The sequence below is a fragment of the Somniosus microcephalus genome, chromosome 18, assembly GCF_052327205.1.
Source record: "Somniosus microcephalus isolate GS21.2 chromosome 18, FLI_Smic_1.0, whole genome shotgun sequence".
NCBI lineage: Eukaryota > Metazoa > Chordata > Chondrichthyes > Squaliformes > Somniosidae > Somniosus > Somniosus microcephalus.
This window is the reverse complement of record NC_141004.1, coordinates 2529102-2549391: the sequence shown is the minus strand read 5'-3', so window position 1 is coordinate 2549391 and position 20290 is coordinate 2529102. Positions and strand designations below refer to the sequence as shown.

Here is a 20290-nt window from a genome sequence, read left to right as displayed (position 1 = left end):
AAAACTGACACCGAACCACATAAGGAGAAATTAGGGCAGGTGACCAAAAGCTTGGTCAAAGAGGTCGGTTTTAAGGAGCGTCTTAAAGGAGAGAGAGGCGGAGAGGTTTAAGGAGGGAATTCCAGAGCTTAGGGCCTCGGCAGCTGAAGGCACGGCCACCAATGGTGGAACGATGAAAATCAGGGATGCTCAAGAGACCAGTATTAGAGGAGCACAGTGTTCTCTGAGGGTTGTAAGGCTGTAGGAGGTTACAGAGATAGGGAGGGGCGAGGCCATGGAGGGATTTGAAAACAAGGATGATAATTTTAAAATCGAGGCATTGCTTAACCGGGAGCCAATGTAGGTCAGTGAGCACATGGGTGATGGGTGAATAGGACTTGGTGCGAGTTAGGACACGGGCAGCCGAGTTTTGGATGACCTCAAGTTTAGCTAGGGTAGAATGTGGGAGGCTAGCCAGGAATGCGTTGGAATAGTCAAGTCTAGAGGTAACAAAGGCATGGATTAGGGTTCCAGCAGCAGATAAGCTGAGGCGAGGGCGGAGTTGGGCAAAGTGATGGAGGTGGAAATAGGCGGCTTTGTTGATGGTGTGGATATGTGGTCGGAAGCTCATCTCAGCGTCAAATACTACACCAAGGTTGCAAACAGTCTGGTTCTGCCACAGACAGTGGCCAGGGAGAGGGATGGAGTTGGTGGCTAGGGAATGGAGATTGTGGCAGGAGCCAGCATCCCTACAGTGGGTTTGACAATAACTGGGATAAGGTTGGTCACTTTGCCCCTCAGCTTCAGATACTTGCCGACCATGAGATCTAAACTCAGGGATTTCTTTCCTTTAGGTGAGAGACTCACTGAAGCTAACTCTCTCAAAGGACTGTCTTCCACCTTCACCTTTTCCCTGGTATAACTGCCCCTCCTTGGCTCACCTCAGATACACATGGTGGGTGACAGATCCAGCTGTTCTCTGTCACATCGGGCTTATTGTCACTCCTTTGCCTTGGCTAAATTAAGTTACTACACCAAGATTATTTCAGTGAGCAGGAACAACTCCATACTTCTCTTATCCACCAATCATCTCCTCCGATACCCCTCCACTGCACACTCATTTGTCACTTTGAACATTAAATGTAAGAAACTTGTGGTTGTTCTCGTGTCCAAAGAATGAACGCCATCTGTATACCTTCCCCAGCCTACTCAAACTCTGCCTGCCCCCCATTCCCTCTACCCTCCCCCTTCACCTTCCAGCTATTCCCTCTACCCTCCTCCCCTTCACCATCCAGCCATTCCCTCTACCCTCCCCCCTTCACCATCCAGCCATTCCCTCTACCCTCCCCCTTCACCTTCCAGCCATTCCCTCTACCCTCCCCCCTTCACCATCCAGCCATTCCCTCTACCCTCCTCCCCTTCACCATCCAGCCATTCCCTCTACCCTCCTCCTTCACCTTCCAGCCATTCCCTCTACCCTCCCCCCTTCACCATCCAGCCATTCCCTCTACCCTCCTCCCCTTCACCATCCAGCCATTCCCTCTACCCTCCCCCTTCACCTTCCAGCCATTCCCTCTACCCTCCCCCCTTCACCTTCCAGCCATTCCCTCTACCCTCCTCCCCTTCACCATCCAGTCATTCCCTCTACCCTCCTCCCCTTCACCTTCCAGCCATTCCCACTACCCTCCTCCCCTTCACCTTCCAGCCATTCCCTCTACCCTCCCCCTTCACCTTCCAGCCATTCCCTCTACCCTCCTCCCCTTCACCATCCAGCCATTCCCTCTACCCTCCCCCCCTTCACCTTCCAGCCATTCCCTCTACCCTCCCCCTTCACCTTCCAGCCATTCCCTCTACCCTCCTCCCCCTTCACCTTCCAGCCATTCCCTCTACCCTCCTCCCCCTCAAACTCCCACCCTGTCATACTCTGCACTTTCTCCCCATCTCTGCCCCCGCCTCACTAAACGCATCTCATCCATGAAGCCTGCTTCTTTGATCCCTTCACATCCCATCTCGACTACCCAACTTCCCCATCTCAGTCCTATGCTCACCAACGTCACTATTCTTTATCATTATCTCTACCTTGTTATTACATTCCCCTTTCTCAAAAAAACAACTACAACCCTTCCATTCTCTCCATCTACCACCCTATGTACAACCTGCCATTTCTTTCAAAAGTCTTGGCATATGTCATTGACTATAACCGTGCTCCCACCTCTTCCGGATTGGCTTCTGCCCCACCCACAGCACAGAGACTGCACTGGTCAATTTCATTAACCGCATCTTGTGCGATTGCAAACATGGCTGGTTGCCTCTCCTCATCCTTCGTGACCTCTCCAATGGCTTGGACACTATCAGCCACTCATCCCCCAAGGTCTATCCTCGGCAGTATATCTCAATGGGACTTCTGTCTCCTGGTTAGACTCCTACATGTCACACCAAAGACATCACAGGGTTTATTCAGTGATCCTGCACTGCCAGTGAGGAGCCTTGCTCAATGAGAGCCCATGTTGGAGAAATGGTGCTCTGAGGTTGTAGTGCTGTCTCTGACCTACACTCCTGTTGTGACACTCCACCCAGCACACAAGAGTCCCTGAATTTACCCTAACATCTCTAACAGTTTCTTCTCCATTGCCCAGTCCACTGTACCTCATTCTTACTCTGTTTCAATTCAAATGTCAGTGATAGCACCAGGAAGTGTGGCTGCAGTGTCCTCACGCATGCTGATGACACCCAGTTTTAATTCTCCATCGACCCCAGGGCTGTCGCCACCCTCTCCAATTGTCCGTCCCGTTATTCTGACACGGATGAGCCCAAATTTTCTCCAACTCCATCTCAGCAAATTCAAAGATGGTGTGATTCACGCCCGCCACCATTGACATGCCTCAGGCCTTGAATGCAGCAAACTGCCGCTGAATGGCACTTTCGGCAAAGTCTGGAAGTTTGGTGTGCTGTATGATGTCAAAGCTGAATTTCCTTCCCACATCGCTTCTGTTACTAAAACCACTTTCTTCACAATATGACCTATCCCCACCCCGACCCTCAACTCCCCCACCACCTTGATTTTTCCAGCTGCCTGTCCAACTCACCCCAAAGCTGTAACCCACATCCTCACCCTCACAACGGACTGAATCCCTATTACCCCGATCTCTGGTATTCCAGCAATTTGGTTTTAGATCTCTACCCTCGCTTCTCTCTGTGTCCTCCCTGAGTCCCAGTGATCGGCAGCCATATATCGCCACCTTCACCCTCTGCTCCCCTGACACCAGTCTACTTGTTCTTCCCACCCCTGCTCCATCTGAATGGTCCTTCTTTCACTTATTACTCTCCCTGCTCTCTGAAACTCCCTCTCTCATTGCCGCCACCCTCCCTGCTTTCAAAACATCCTAAAAGTTCTCTTCAACCGAACCTCCGCTTCCTGTTTTCATTTTTTCCTTCTGCCCATTCTCTTCCTCCGCTCAGTGAGAGCCTGAAGAATCTGTCGGGCCACGGGGAGCACGGCAGTGCTGCAAGTTGTCGGTTACTTTTCAGACCAACTCTTCCAAGTGGAAGAAAAGATTTTTTTTAAAAGAGAGAGGAATATTGAATGTTTAATCGGATTTTCCCTCTCCAGGTCCTATTGCTTCAATCGCCTGTGGGAAGCTGGGAGATCGATGGACCTCAATCTTGGGGGCTGTCCTTGTGAGCGCCGGATTTCTCATTAGCATCTTGGCGACTGGTGTCCTCTTCCTTTATGTGTCCCTTGGTGGTGTAGTTGGTAAGAAATGTTAGTTCTGCTTTTAAGAGATGTTTTAACCATCTTTAAGAATAGCTGCTCCATAGCATCAGGGAATAACTCCTCAGTAGTTGAATATTTAACACAGTCAAAGATAATCTCACATAATTCTGTGACGAAATTGAAATTGAAATTAATAATCAAATTTGTACCTAAGGGCCCGGCACCTCCGGAAGGATCGACGGGCCTCGGAGGGAGTGCAGCGTAGGTTTACCAGAATCACACCCGGACTCCAAGGGTTAAATTATGAGGAGAGATTACACAAACTAAGGAAGTATTCCCTAGAATTTAGCAGGTTAAGGGATGATTTGATCGATGTTTTCACGATATTAAGGGGAACAGATAGAGAGAAACTATTTCACTGTTTGGGGAGACGAGGACTAGGGGACATAACCTAAAAGTTAGAGCCAGGCCTTGCGGGAGTGAAGTTAGGAAACACTTCTACACACAAAGGGTGGTAGATGTTTGGACTCTCTTCCGCAATCAGCAATTGATGCTGGATCAACTATTAATTTCAAATCTGAGATTGATAGATTTTTGTTAACCAAAGGTATTAAGAAATTCGGGTCAGAGTCTTCCCGCGGGTGCAAGCCTCTGACCTGCACTTACCTAGCGCGCCGGCCGTTGTGCTGTGGGCCCGCCTGGGATTCCGATCCTGGGCCTCCTCCAATTGCCGGCGCGCAGTGCTTGTGTATCCCAGGGGCGCAGTTAGTTCGAAGCGTCCTCTGGGATCATGTGGGCCATGGAGAGCCAATTGGAGCAGGGAATCTCTATTCATAGATTGGACAGGAAGACCTGTCCAATCTATGAATACAGTTCGGCCCCAAAACATAACTAAAACTTAAAATAAATTTTATAAAAAATCACATTTTTAAAATAACTATAAATTCCATAAAATAACTATTTTAAACAATAATTTAAATTTTTGAAAAAAATTAATTACAGTTTTTAACGGGGCTAAAAATAAACTTACCTTTCTTTAAAGTATTTAAAAATAATAAACCTGTGGAAAAAATGTTTTAATTTTACTTAATTCACCACTTACCTTGTTAAAAGCAGGCCTTGCGACTGCTTTTTAAAAGCATAGCTGCTGGAGACTTACCCTCCCGGAGAAACCTGTAAAAAAAATGGAAATTCCAGGCGTATGCGCTGCCTCTCCGCCGCACGCGTCCGACCTGTGAACCCCTTCCTTTAAGGGAATGGAACTTCCGGTTTCCCGCGCATGCGTGGTGCATGCACGGAACCGGCACTTTCGTTAGGCCTACGCGTGAGTACCCAGCACATACTCACCCGTGGGGACCCGAATTTCTGGCCCATTATGGGGCAAATGCAGGTATATGAAGTACTAGCTAAAGTACCCGGCGGTGCCGAGGCTTTTTCGAGGGCATGTTGTTGTTGGAAGAGAGAGAGAGCGACTGGGGGGAAGAGAGAGAGCGACTGGGGGGAAGAGAGAGAGCGACTGGGGGGAAGAGAGAGAGCGACTGGGGGGGAAGAGAGAGAGCGACTGGGGGGGAAGAGAGAGAGCGACTGGGGGGAAGAGAGAGAGCGACTGGGGGGAAGAGAGAGAGCGACTGGGGGGGAAGAGAGAGAGCGACTGGGGGGAAGAGAGAGAGCGACTGGGGGGAAGAGAGGGAGGGGAGGGGTGGGGGGAAGAGAGGGAGGGGAGGGGGGAGGGAGGGGAGGGGGAGGGGAAGGGAGGGCGGGGGAGGGGGGGAGGGGAGGGGAAGGGAGGGCGGGGAAGGGAGGGCGGGAGGGAGGGAGGGGGGAGGGAGGGCGGAGGAGGGGAGGGGGGATGGAGGGCGGAGGGGAGGGAGGGCGGTGGGCGCCCCCCCCGAGGGTCGCGACCCCCCGAGGGTCGCGCCCCCCCGGAGGTGAAGACCGCCGATTGCGCGCGCAGCAGGAGCTGAGACGCGGCGTCTCTCTCGGCCGGCGGGCCCGGTTGCCAGGGCAACCGTGACGCTGACCAAGCCAGAGAGAGAGACGCCGCGTCTCAGCTGCTCCTGCTGCGCGCGCGGCGCCCCCCCCCCCCCCCCCCGAGGGTCGCGGCCGCCCCCCCTCCCCCCGAGGTGAAGACCGCCGATTGCGCCCGTTGCCAGGGTAACGCTGGACGCTCAGCAAGCCCCGGCAGAGAGAGACGTCTCAGCTCCTGCTGCGCGCGCACCCTAGCGGCGCTGGGCTGAGGCTCGGCCCTCCAGCCTTCGAGTGGGGCTGGGAGGTGCCTAGCTTGGGCGTGGGTGCGGAGGAGACGCCGAGGCTTCTAGGCCTACCTGGAAAAACGGGGAAAGGTAGGAAAATTAATGAGATTAGATAAGTTAATTACTTTCTAAATCATTTTTTTAAAAAACAATATGTGTTTTAAAAGCAACGTTTTTTTTAAGACGCAGAAAGCGGGAAAAAGAAAGGAAAAGTTTGGAATCAAGATGGCGGCGACTCACCTCGGTTCAGAACGATAAAGCCCGGCCACACGCGCACCGATTGGCCCGGCGGCACACGCCAGCAACCCGGCGTACGATTGGTCGAGCTCGAGGTCACTCTGTCGCTAATGAGCGGATAATGAGATGCTAATGAGCGGAATGTTGAAGGTTTTTGGGATACCGCGGGCGCAATTTTAGCCCGGCCGAAACGTAAATACGCTTAAAACCGTCTTGGAAGCGTAAGCTTTCTTTGGAGGTAACGCGCGCGTAGGTACGCCCTGTAACTTTCGAGTGCATACCCGCAACGCACACGCGATGACAGACAGATAGACAGAAAGACAGAATGACAGAAGTACCGATTTATATATATAGATATAGGTCACGGATCAGCCATGATTTCACTGAATGGCGGAACAGGTTCCAGGGGCTAAATGGCCTACTCCTGTTCCTATGTTACTATGAATGTTCTCCCTCATCCCTCAGGGGAGAGGGACTAAGTGGACAGTTCCTTCAAATAGCAGGCGCAGGCACAATGGGCCGAATGGCCTCCTTCTGTGCTCTATCACTCTATTCTATCCATATCTACATTACGATCTTGTGACTTGAGCCAAAATATCGCTGCTTGTCTGGTTCAGAAACCACTCTGGAGCTCTTTCAGTCCCCAGTCTTACTTGATCTCTCCCCATGTAGCTGTGCGCTCTAGTTCTGCACCGTCATGCACTCTCATGCTCAAAGAATGTGTAGATTTGGCAACCAGCTCACTGGAAATCTCAATCACTGTTCGCCGGACACACAAAGTTAATAAAGCTACAAACACAGTGTTAAGGGAGGGTGTGGGCACCAAAATTTTTGTGGTTTTAGTAACAGTGTAAAGCTCCTGGAATCTCAGCCGAACAATCCAAATATGATAACCTGAAATTAGTTACCATCAGCAACATTCTTTGAATAAGAGTCAACCTCCACAGGGCAAAATCCCTCCCATTATCACCACAATTCTTTTCCTTATTATTGAAAATGTTTGGCTCATCAAGTGAAGGATGTTCATACCAAGTGTTACTGTCAAACACTCTCAGGGCAGGTACAGCAAGGGTTAGATATGGAGTAAAGCTCGCTCTGCACTGTCCCATCAAAAACTCCCAGGGCAGATACAGCACAGGTTAGATACAGAATAAAGCTCCCTCTACACTGTCCCCATCAAACACTCCCAGGGCAGTGACAGCACAGGTTAGATACTGAGTAAAGCTCCCTCTACACTGTCCCATCAAACACTCCCAGGGCAGGTACAGCACAGGTTAGATACAGAGTAAAGCTCCCTCTACACTGTCCCATCAAACACTCCCAGGGCAGGGACAGCACGGGTTAGATACAGAGTAAAGCTCCCTCTACACTGTCCCATCAAAAACTCCCAGGGCAGGTACAGCACAGGTTAGATACTGAGTAAAGCTCCCTCTACACTGTCCCATCAAACACTCCCAGGGCAGGTACAGCACGGGTTAGATACAGAGCAAAGCTCCCTCTACACTGTCCCATCAAACACTCCCAGGGCAGGTACAGCACGGGTTAGATATAGAGTAAAGCTCCCTCTACAGTGTCCCATCAAACACTCCCAGGGCAGGTACAGCACGGGTTAGATATAGAGTAAAGCTCCCTCTACAGTGTCCCATCAAACACTCTCAGGGCAGGGACAGCACGGGTTAGATACAGAGCAAAGCTCCCTCTACACTGTCCCATCAAACACTCCCAGGGCAGGTACAGCACGGGTTAGATACAGAGTATAGCTCCCTCTGCACTGTCCCATCAAAAACTCCCAGGGCAGGTACAGCACAGGGTTAGATACAGAGTAAAGCTCCCTCTACACTGTCCCCATCAAACTCTCCCAGGGCAGGTACAGCACGTGTTAGATACAAAGTAAAGCTCCCTCTACACTGTCCCATCAAACACTCCCAGGGCAAGTATAGCACGGGTTAGATACAGAGTAAAGCTCCCTCTACACTGCCCCATCAAACACTCCCAGGGCAGGTACAGAATGGGATAGTGTGATAAATCCATGTAGCGAGACAAGGACTCGAAGAGGTGAGATATTAGGATTAATACGAGTACTTTATTAAACGACTGCGAAACAACCAGGCAGGCTTGCATCCAGGCATTGCACCTTTGCTGACCTTGACAGGAAGCAAACCTCTGACCTTAACAGGAAGCAAACCTCTGACCTTAGCCGTAGCATTGGCTACAGCACCACCTGGTGGATAATCTTAATCATAACATCCCAGATTACTATATCCCTCCCCCCTTAAGATTTCAGTATGAATTTCTTAACAAACAACCATTCCTGAGGGTCACATAAGGAGTCCCCATTCATCATGTTCCATGCTTGACGAATCTAACAGTTCAGTATCAATCTCTCTGGTGGCTTGCGAGGCCTTTGTGAATGTCTAACAGTAAAGTCCCTGCTTGTTTGTGGTGAAGCCACCAGCTGCTCCTGAGCAGTGCTCAGAGTATCTGACTCTGCAACGATGGTTTCCTCTTGACGAATAGGTTCCTGTGGAATTGTCTCTGTCCCTGGTGGTGGCACCACAGATGCACTTGGATAACTAGGGGCAACCCTGTCTTCAGTCATTGCATCTGGAACCTTCATTTCCATTTCCCCTTGTCTGGGAAGTATCTGATCTACATGTCTGCGTACTACCCTACCATCTCCCAACATGACCTTGTATGATACTGGACCTGTCATTGAGTCGATGAAGCCAGGAATCCACTTTGGTCCATAACTGAAATTCCTGGTAAGGATCGCATCTCCTTCTCCAAAACTTCGGCTCTTTGTTCTTTTGTCATGGTTCTCTTTTTGTTTGTTTTGTCTGTTTTCCATTTTCCTTTTTAGGTCTGGGTGGACAAGGTCAAGAGTGGAGCGTAGTCTACGACCTAATAACATCTCAGCAGGAGAGTGTCCTGTGGTGGATTGAGGTGTTATTCTGTAGCTGAACAGAACCCGTGACACTTTGGCTGCTAACCTCCCTTCTGCACTTTTTTTCATCATCTCATTAAATGTTTGTACGGCTCTCTCCGCAAGTCCATTCGAGGACGGATGATATGGAGCCGAGGTCACCTGCACTATGCCATTTTTTCTCAAGAACTCTTTTGTCTCTGTACTCACAAAACAAGTGGCATTGTCACTCACCACGATCTCTGGTAGCCCTTGATTACTGAAGCTCCGACACAGGCAGTCTATAGTAGTAGTGGCGGAAGCAGAATTTACAGGATAAACATCCATCCATTTGGAATGTGCATCAATGATTATGAGGAACATCTTCCCCATGAATGGACCCGCATAATCTAAGTGCAATCTTCTCCATGGTTTATCCGGCCACTCCCAGGGGTGGAGAGGAGCCGCTGCTGGTGCCTTCCTGTGTACTTGACAAGTGCTGCATGTCTTGACTAGATTTTCTATCTCCTCATCTAGCTTTGGCCACCACAAGTAACTCCTAGCCAAGGCTTTCATACGCGAGACCCCAGGATGACACTGATGTAGTTGCTCTAGGATAGACTGTTATGCTGGCTGTGGAATAATCACTCATGCTCCCCACAACACGCAACCATCCTGCACACTCAGCTCTGTTTTCCTGACACTGTAGGGTGTGAAGTCAGCCCCTTCCGGATGCTGTGGCCATCCCCTCACCACATATTCTCGAACTCTAGACAGTACTGGATCTTTACCTGTCCATGGTCTTACTTGCTCTGCAGTCACAAGTGCCGTGTCAGTGTCCTCCAACACCAAAACTCTGTCCTCTGGAGCTGCACGGATAGGTGTGCCTGGCAGTGGAAGACGGCTCAAGGCATCTGCGTTCCCATGGTACTTGCCCGCCTTGTAAACGATGACATACTCATATGCCCTCAACATCACTGCCCACCTCTGGATCCGGGGTGACACCATCTGTGGAACTGCTTTCATTTCATTGAAAAGAGAGAGAAGAGGTTTATGATCGGTGCATATGGTGAACTTCTTGCCATATATGTACTTGTGGAACCTCTGTAACCCAAACATTACTGCTAACCCCTCTTTGTCTAACTGGGAATAGTTTTTTTCCGCTGGTGTTAGAGTTCGGGACATAAACCCTATTGGTCTTTCAGTTCCATCTTCCATGCAGTGTGAAAGAACTGCCCCCACCCCGTAAGGTGAAGCGTCACAAGAGAGAATGATGTTTTTCTCTGCATTGTAGTGAACCAGCACATCCGACGACAGCATCAGTTTCTTGGACTGTTCAAATGAAACCCCCTGCTCCTCTCCCCACTGCCACTGTGTCTCCTTGCGCAGTAGTTTATGAAGAGGTGCTAACACAGTTGACAAGTTTGGTAAAAACCTGTTATAATAGTTCAGCAGTCCCAGGTAAGCTTTTAACTCAGCCACATTCGTAGGAGCAGGGGCATCCTGCAGTGCTTGTACCTTCTCCTTGAGTGGATGGAGCCCGGTGGCATCCACTCTGTGTCCCAGGAACACTGCCTCATTCCCCAGGAAAGTGCACTTACTCCTTTTGAGCTGGAACCCTGCCCTCTCCAATCTCTGTAGTACCTCTCTCAGAGTGCTCAGATGCTCCTGGTCGGTTCTTCCCATCACCAGAATGTCATCCAGATAGATGGAAACATGTGGAATCCCTTGCAGTACACCTTCGATTGTCCTCTGGAAGATAGCTGGACTAGATGAGACACCAAACAGTAAGCGGTTATATGTAAACAAGCCCTTGTGTGTATTTATGGTGACATACTTCTTTGATTCATCATCCAGTGTAATCTGCAAGTAGGCATGACTCATATCCGACTTTGTGAATTTATTTCCTCCAGCCAGGTTTGCAAAGAGATCCTCTGTTTTGGGAATCGGATACTGCTCTAGTTTGGACACCCGATTGACTGTCAATTTATAGTCTCCACAGAGTCTTACCGAATTGTCCGGTTTTAAAACAGGTACTATGGGAGCTGCCCATTCTGAACATTTCACTGGCTCCAGTATGTTCTCTCTCAATAAACGGTCAAGTTCAGCCTCTACCTTTGGCTTCATGGCATAAGGCACAGGTCATTGTTTAAAAAACCTTGGCGGTGCCTCCTTGTCTACATAAATCTTAGCTGGGGGGCCATTAAATGTGCCAAGTTCCTCCTTGAACACATTCTCATGTTCACTCAACACTCCTTGAAAAGTCAACTGTTTGCCCGCATCTATTTGATGTACTGTCCCCAGTCTAATTTAAGTTCTTTTATCCAGCCCCGACCTAACAGGTTTGGTCCGGTACCCGATACTATAACTACAGGTAGCTGTTCCACTGGGTCCCTGTGTTGCACAGTTACGTTAGGGGGGTAGGGAAAAAGCAGGTAATTACAGACCTGTAAGCCTTACATCAGTTGTGGGCAAAATGCTGGAGTCCATCATTAAGGATGAAATAGCGGAGCACTTAGCAAATGGGGACAGGATAGGACAGAGTCAACATGGATTTACAAAGGGTAAATCGTGCTTGACTAATCTATTGGAATTTTTTGAGGGAGTAACTGGTAGAATAGATGGGGGAGAGCCAGTAGATGTGGTGTACCTGGACTTCCAAAAGGCCTTCGATAAGGTCCCACATAAAAGATTAGCATGGAAAATTGAGGCTCATGGGATAAAGGGGAAAGTTTTGGCGTGGATAGGGAACTGGCTGTCAGATAGAAAACAGAGAGTTGGAATAAACGGCTCATTTTCTGAATGGCAGGCAGTAACAAGTGGGGTACCACAGGGATCTGTCCTGGGCCCCCAGCTGTTCACAATTTACATTAATGACCTGGATCAGGGAGTCGGATGCAGCATTTCCAAATTTGCAGACGACACTAAACTAGGAGGTGGGGTGGGCTCAGAGGAAGAGACCAGGAAGCTCCAGAGCGATTTGGACAGACTGGGCGATTGGGCGGATAAATGGCAGATGCACTATAATGTGGACAAGTGCGAAGTTATCCACCTTGGGTGCAGGAACGGGAGGGCAAATTATTATTTAAATGGCAATAGATTGGGAGAGGGGGAAGTACAGAGAGACCTGGGTGTTCTTGTACACCAGTCACTGAAGGCGAGCATGCAGGTGCAACAGGCGGTCAAGAAGGCAAACGGTATGCTGGCCTTCATAGCAAAAGGGTTAGAATACAGGAACAGGGATACCTTGCTGCAGCTGTACAGGGCACTGGTGAGACCACACCTCGAGTACTGTGTACAGTTTTGGTCGCCTCATCTGAGGAAGGATGTTCTTGCCATGGAGGGGGTGCAGCGGCGATTCACCAGGCTGATACCAGGAATGGCGGGAATGACCTATGAGGAGAGACTATGTAGTTTAGGGATGTACACACTGGAGTTTAGAAGATTGAGAGGGGACCTCATAGAAGTGTATAAAATTCTGACAGGTCTAGACAGACTGGATGCAGAAGGAATGTTTCCCTTGGCGGGTGAGAACAGAACTAGAGGACATAATTTAAGGATAAGGGCTAAACCATTTAGGACAGAGATGAGGGGGAATTTCTTCACTCAGAGAGTGGTGAACCTGTGGAACTCATTGCCACAGAGGGCAGTGTACGCCAGCTCATTAAATATATTTAAGAGGGAATTAGATATATTTCTACGGGCAAAAGGGGTTAAGGGTTACGGAGAGAAGGCGGGGACGGGATACTGAATTAAAGGATCAGCCATGATCTCATTAAATGGCGGAGCAGGCACGAAGGGCCGAATGGCCTACTCCTGCTCCTATCTTCTATGTATCTATGTATCTATGTACCTAATGTCACTACTCGTTCACCTGTATATGTTTTAAGATGCAGGGAGCAAGGCTTTAACTCTGGAACTTTTGCACGGTTCCACAATTTTGAGTACTCTGCCTTGTTCATTATGGTCACGCCGCACCCTGTATCCACTTCAAAGTTCACCTTAGAGTCATTTACTGTCAGTTGCAATGTGATAGGAGCCACTTTTGGAATGTTCTCTAACATGCTATACATTATGAACATGTCCTCTTCTTCCTCAGCTTCCCCGCTGATGTGGTGTGCTCCATGTTTTTTCACTTCTCTCCCTTGGTTTTGCTGTCCTCCCCCTTTTAGTTTGGATTCCTCCACAGGTGATTTCGCCCTGCAAGCTCATTTTACGTGTCCTTGTTTCCCACACTTGTAGCATTTTTCCTCCAGAAACCGGCATTCACTCGCCAGGTGATCGCCCTTGCATCTCTAACATGCCTTCACATGCTCACGTTGTGGTTTCTGATGCATGTTCAACTTGTGCACAACAACCTGACCTGCAACTTGCGTAGCATTAGCCCTGTCTGAACCCTGTATTTCTTTTACATCTCGGTTCGCTGTCTCTATGGCTTGAGCAAGTTGCAATGCTTTTTCATAAGTAAGCCCAGTCTCGGATAATAATCTGCGCTGCATTCAGTCGTCCATTATTCCGCAAACTAGCCTATCTCTCAGCATTTCCTTTAGGTTGTTCCCATAATTGCAATCTTGTGCTAATTTACGCAACACCGCTACATAGTCCATTACACTCTCTTCCTCTTTCTTGTTCCTTGAATTAAACTTGAACCGCTGTACAATCTCACTAGGCTTAGGGTTGAAATGTTCTTTTAGCAAGGCCACTAATTCAAGGCTTTTCAGGACTGAGCAGATTCTTCATCAAACTGTAGGTTTGGCTTCCCACTGAACTAAGCAGAATGGCTTTCCTTTTTCCGGCATCATTTATTTCATTTGCTTCAAATAAATAACCCAACACTTCACAGTATTCCTCCCAGGTTTGTGCTTGACTATCAAAAGTGGAAATCATTCCTACCGTGGCAGCCATGCTCTCTTCCAGCTGGTAGCTAACCGTAGCTCGTAATTTTGTTGTTTAAACGTCCTGGCAGACTTTTCTTCTTTATTCAGGGTCCTTTAGTTACCTCGTCGCCAAATGTGATAAATCCATGTAGTGAGACAAGGACTCGAAGAGGTGAGGTATTAGGATTAATGTGAGTACTTTATTAAACGACTGCGAAACAACCAGGCAGGCTTGCATCCAGGCATTGCACCTTTGCTGACCTTGACAGGAAGCAAACCTCTGACCTTAACAGGAAGCAAACCTCTGACCTTAGCCGCAGCATTGGCTACAGCACCACCTGGTGGATAACCTTAATCATAACATCCCAGATTACTATAGATAGATACAGAGTAAAGCTCCCTCTACACTGCCCCATCAAACACTCCCAGGGCAGGTACAGCACGGGTTAGATACAGAGTAAAGCTCCCTCTACACTGTCCCATCAAACACTCCCAGGGCAGGTACAGCACGGGTTAGATACAGAGTAAAGTTTCCTCTACATTGTCCCATCAAACACTCCCAGGGCAGGTACAGCACGGGTTAGATACAGAGTAAAGCTCCCTCTACACTGTCCCATCAAACACTCCCAGGGCAGGTACAGCACGTGTTAGATACAGAGTAAAGCTCCCTCTAGTGTCCCATCAAACACTCCCAGGGCAGGTACAGCACAGGTTAGATGCAGAGTAAAGCTCCCTCTACGCTGTCCCATCAAACACTCCCAGGTTTCCATTTCCCACACTAGCCATCCTGGAAAATATTGCCAATTCTGGTGCCATATGTGGTTAGTTCTCTGTGTGTCCACAGCCACTCGGGCTCGAGACTGCCCCAGACCCTCTCATGGCGGAACTTTATAAATTTAGGCCTGGCATCCTTTAAACGTAATCAATGTTATCCTTGTTTGGGACACACAAGTGGTTTATGGATTTAAAGGCTGAGTCAGCAGAGCTGGGAGAAAACATTCAAATGGAAGTGGGAACAGTTACAGAAACAATGTCCTCAACAGAGATGTTCAATGCGAGGCAGAAGTTCAATGAATGAGGAATAAATTTTTCCTCTTTCCAAAATTGTCACTGCTGAAGATGAATGTGGATGCGTAGGTGGTGCCTGTCTTGCGGTGCTGGGGCTCCTCCTGTACATGGGAAGCCTGCACTCCCGTGATCTACTAATCTGCTGATCTGACTCCTAGCTTTGTTGGAGAGATGGCCCTGCAGGGTGTGGGGAGAGCAGAGCAGAGGGAGAGCAAGATCCAACTGATGGCCTCTCTCCCTCACCTCCCCATGGCCTGTTTCGGATCAGCTAATGGAGCTGCTATAGGCTGTCCATATCATCTCTCAGTTGTGATTGGGGAGACAAGAGAAAATAGGCTGACAGAAATATTGAGCTGTGAACATTTGTTGCAGGAATCGGCTTTGCGTTTCTCTATCAAGCAGCAACTGTGATGCACGCAAAGTACTTCAAGAAAAGACTGGCGACTGCCTACGCCATTGCTCGGTCGGGAATGGGCCTTACCTTCGCCCTCGCCCCTTTCACACAGTTATTGTTAGTGGAATATGACTGGCAAGGTGAGCAATGTTTGTTTTAATTCTCTTAATGGCTATAAATTAAATTCGATTGTATATTTTAAAATGAGGCACTTAGCAAAGAAATCTCATGAGTACATTGAAGAGGAGAAAAGTGTCATCTGTATTGGCTCCGCAATCACGCGGGGGGGGGTTGCGGGGGCCACTGATTCCCAGTCCAAGGTAGGCCCAGGGGTCAGCTCAGGCGGTTAGGGGGTAGGGGTCACAGGGGGTGGAGGTCACAGGGGGTGGAGGTCACAGTGAGGGGGTGGGGGTCACACGGGTGGAGGTCACAGTGAGGGGGTGTGGGGTCACAAGGGCTGGAGGTCACTGTGAGGGGGTGGGGGGTCACATGGGGTGGAGGTCACAGTGAGGGGGTGTGGGGTCACAGTGAGGGTGTGGGTGGTCACAGGGGTTGGGGGCCACAGGGGGTGGGGGTCACAGTCAGGGGGTGTGGGGTCACAGGGGGTGGAGGTCACAGTGAGGGCGTGGGGGTCACAGTGTGGGGGTGTGGGGTCACAGGGGGTGAGGGTCACAGTCAGGGGGTGCAGGGTCACAGGGGGTGAGGTCACAGTGAGGGGCTGGGGGTCACAGGGTATGGGAGTCACGGTCAGGGGGTGGGGATCACAGGGGGTGGGGGTCACGGGGGTGGAGGTTACACGGAGGGCGTGGGAGGGACTCTGGCTCCTGGTCACTCACAGAGTTCCCGGAATCACCTGAATGCGCCTCGCCATTTGCCAATACTTGCGCCTGGGATTTCCATGGCGTTCTTTTAACCAGCCACCATAATTTTGGCAGAAGAATGGCTGAATCCCTGGAGAAATGTCGTCAGTGTTAATTTACTCGTGTCTCTGGTGTTTCTGCTGATGTTACGGCAGGAGATCGGGAAACCGGTGGAAATTCTACTCACTATCGGCTCAGCAGATGCCCGGGTTGCGCGGAGTCGCGATCGATTGACTGATGTGTCTGGGAGAGGAGGCAGCACCTTCAGGACAGGAGAACATTGGGGCAAAAACATTTTAGGAGCCTTCAATTCTACAAGTACGTTGTTGATTAACAGAATCAACGGGGGGAATTTTTACTTCCCGACACACCTCAAATTTTTGGCCATTTAACCGCTCCCCCACCCTCCACCTGTTAAAATTCCCCCCAATCACTCTGTTGGCCTTTCAGGCTTGGAAACCTCAGCCCATTCCTATGATTGGTTCAATTTCCAGCCGCCATATGTTACTCACCTTAACGAGAATGACCTTGGTTAGTTCTCGTCTGTTCACATTATTAACAAATATTTTATTTAAGCACGTGGTATGGGGCAGCTGTTGGACACCATGTAGCCTGGTCTGACTCTGAGTCTCTGATCCAATGTGGCTTTAAGTTCATTCCAGTAACCTGCCCACAAAGACAGATAGAAGTGTAGCATCTCATCACAGCTCAGAAACAGCTCGAGGCGCTTCACAGACCAAGAATTGCTTTGAAATGTGATCATTGCTCTGGAACTGATTATGGCAGCCATTTTGCACACAGCAACATCCCTCAAACAGCAGTGAGCTGGATGACCAGTTTTGTGCTATTGATTGAGGGAGGCATGTTGGCCAGGACAGTGGACGAACTCTCTGCTCTTCTTTAAATAGCACCGTGGGATCCCGTACGTCCAACTTGATAGGCAGACGGGGCCTCAATTTAACATCATATCTGATGGACAGTGCAGCACTCCCTCAGTACTGCGCTGGACGGACAACCTTAAAGACAACCTCAGGGGACAGAGTGCTCCTAACTGAGCCAAACTAACACTCAAAAAAATATAAACTATTAAGGGAACAAACTGTTCGATTGAAATGTTTTGTTTAGTAAAAGCTTCCCTTGTGGAAGATCGAGGGGCAAATGACAATCGGGGTCCGCAATACTCCGGCTCCAACGCGCAGAGCTGTGGAATGTATGGTAATGTCCATGGCAGAATGCCACCATTCGCCAAGCTGTACTTTGGGGAGGTACCAGGCAGATAATGAAGCAGTCTGTGCCCGCATGTAGCAAGACCTGGACAACATCTAGGCTTGGGCTGATAATTGGTAAGTAACATTCGTGCCACACAAGTGCCAGGCAATAACCATCTCCAGCAAGAGAGACTCTAACCAGCTCCCCTTGACACTCAATGGCATTACCATCACCGAGTCTTACACTATCAACATCCTGGGAGGTCACCCTTGACCAGAAACTCAACTGGACCAGCCACATAAATGCTGTGGCTACAAGAGCAGGTCAGATTCCTTTCCCAGGTGCTCATCTCTCTGCACATTCAAAAATCTACTCTTTGACCACAGTTTTGGGCACTTCACCCAACTCCCACTCTGTTCCTCAGGGAGCATTTTATCTTATTAAAGGTTATAATGTGAAAGATATTGCGTGGTAAGGTGGGGCTTAGGGATCAGACTCTGAGTAAAATTACATCGAATATGCAGCACAGAAACAGATGATTTGGCCCAGCCAGTCTGTGCTGGTATTTATGCTCCACACGAGTCTCCTCCCATTGCATCCACCTCACCTCAGCCGCTCTGCATTTCTTTCTAGTCCCTTTTCTCTCAGGTGCTCATCTAGCTTCCTTTTGAAAGCAGCTAAGCTATTTGCCTCAACCACTTCCTGTGGTAGCAAGTTCAACATTCTAACCATTCTCTGGGTAAATACATTTCTCCTTAGTTCCTGATTGGATTTATTAATAACTATCTTGTATTCATGGCCCCTAGTTTTGGATTCTCCCACAAGTGGAAACATTCTCTCCACATCTACCCTGTCCAACCCATTCATCATTTTAAAGACCTTTATCAGGTCTCCTCTGAGTCTTCTCTTTTCTAAAGAAAAAAGCCCCAACCTGTTCAATCTTTCCCGATAGCTGGAATCTCTCAGTTCTGCTACCATCCTTGTCAATCTTTCTTGCACTTTCTCTGGTACTTCAATGTCCTTTTTATAGTTTGGAGATCAGAACTGTGCGCAGTTTAAGTGCGGCCTGACTAGGGTCCTCTACAACATAACTTCACTACTTTTGAATTCTATACTCCGAGAAATAAATCCCAGTGCTTTGTTCGCATATTTTATTGCTTTGCTGACCAGTGATGCTGCTTTTAATGATTTGTTCACCTGTATCCCGAGATCCCTTTGCTCTTCTACCTCATTCAGTTTCTTATTTTCTAAGGTGTTTCTGTTTTTCCTACTAAAGTGCATGACCTCACATTTAACTATGTTAAACTTCATTTGCTGCTTAACTGCCCAGTCTACCAGTTTTCTAATGTCTTTTTGTATTATGTTACAGTGAAAGTTATATATTAGGATTTTAAATAAACTTTTGATGTTTCCTTTCCTATTGAAAGTGAATGAAAGTTCATTGAAAACCCCAAAATATAACTTTCACTGCATTTAAGAGTAAGTCATTGGGGTGTCAGTGCTCTGAGATATTACATAGATCCAACGCATCATGAAATATTGAAGCAAGTGGAAAAAGTGAGTTTCTATTTTATAAACTGACTTCATTGTTTGAGGTACATTCTGGAAATTTCCAGACAACTCAGTCCAAATTACAGAGTGAATCCACATCAATGTTTCCTAATGTTCAGACTCCACACCCCTGTAAATATTAACACACCTGTGGGACTTCCTGTAAATATTAACATACATGTAGGACTCCCTGTAAATATTAACATACTTGTGGGACTTCCTGTAAATATTAACACACCCGTGGGACTTCCTGTAAATATTAACATACATGTGGGACTTCCTGTAAATATTAACACATCTGTGGGACTCCCTGTAAATATTAACATACATGTGGGACTCTCTGTAAATATTAACACACCTGTGGGACTTCCTGTAAATATTAACAAACCTGTGAGACTTCCTGTAAATATTAACATACCTGTGAGACTTCCTGTAAATATTAACATACCTGTGAGACTTCCTGTAAATATTAACAAACCTGTGAGACTTCCTGTAAATATTAACAAACCTGTGGGACTTCCTGTAAATATTAACAAACCTGTGGGACTTCCTGTAAATATTAACATACATGTGGGACTTCCTGTAAATATTAACACATCTGTGGGACTCTCTGTAAATATTAACATACATGTGGGACTCTCTGTAAATATTAACACACCTGTGGGACTTCCTGTAAATATTAACAAACCTGTGAGACTTCCTGTAAATATTAACATACCTGTGAGACTTCCTGTAAATATTAACATACCTGTGAGACTTCCTGTAAATATTAACATACCTGTGAGACTTCCTGTAAATATTAACAAACCTGTGAGACTTCCTGTAAATATTAACATACCTGTGAGACTTCCTGTAAATATTAACACACCTGTAGGACTCTCTGTAAATATTAACACACCTGTGGGACTTCCTGTAAATATTAACACACCTGTGGGACTTCCTGTAAATATTAACAAACCTGTGGGACTTCCTGTAAATATTAACACACCTGTAGGACTCTCTGTAAATATTAACACACCTGTGGCACTTCCTGTAAATATTAACAAACCTGTGAGACTTCCTGTAAATATTAACAAACCTGTGGGACTTCCTGTAAATATTAACAAACCTGTGGGACTTCCTGTAAATATTAACACACCTGTGGGACTTCCTGTAAATATTAACAAACCTGTGAGACTTCCTGTAAATATTAACAAACCTGTGGGACTTCCTGTAAATATTAACAAACCTGTGGGACTTCCTGTAA

The 20290-nt window shown here is 48.0% G+C and overlaps 1 protein-coding gene across 1 annotated transcript in view; it reads left to right on the top strand.

The window, feature by feature from the left end:
- Positions 1–20290, top strand: part of slc16a4 (solute carrier family 16 member 4) — a 187031-nt gene that overhangs the window by 84081 nt on the left and 82660 nt on the right. The window contains exons 5-6 of the mRNA XM_086010961.1: positions 3590–3733; positions 15403–15564. Of these exons, the coding sequence (XP_085867087.1) occupies positions 3590–3733; positions 15403–15564 (306 nt within the window). The remainder of the gene's footprint in view (positions 1–3589; positions 3734–15402; positions 15565–20290) is intronic.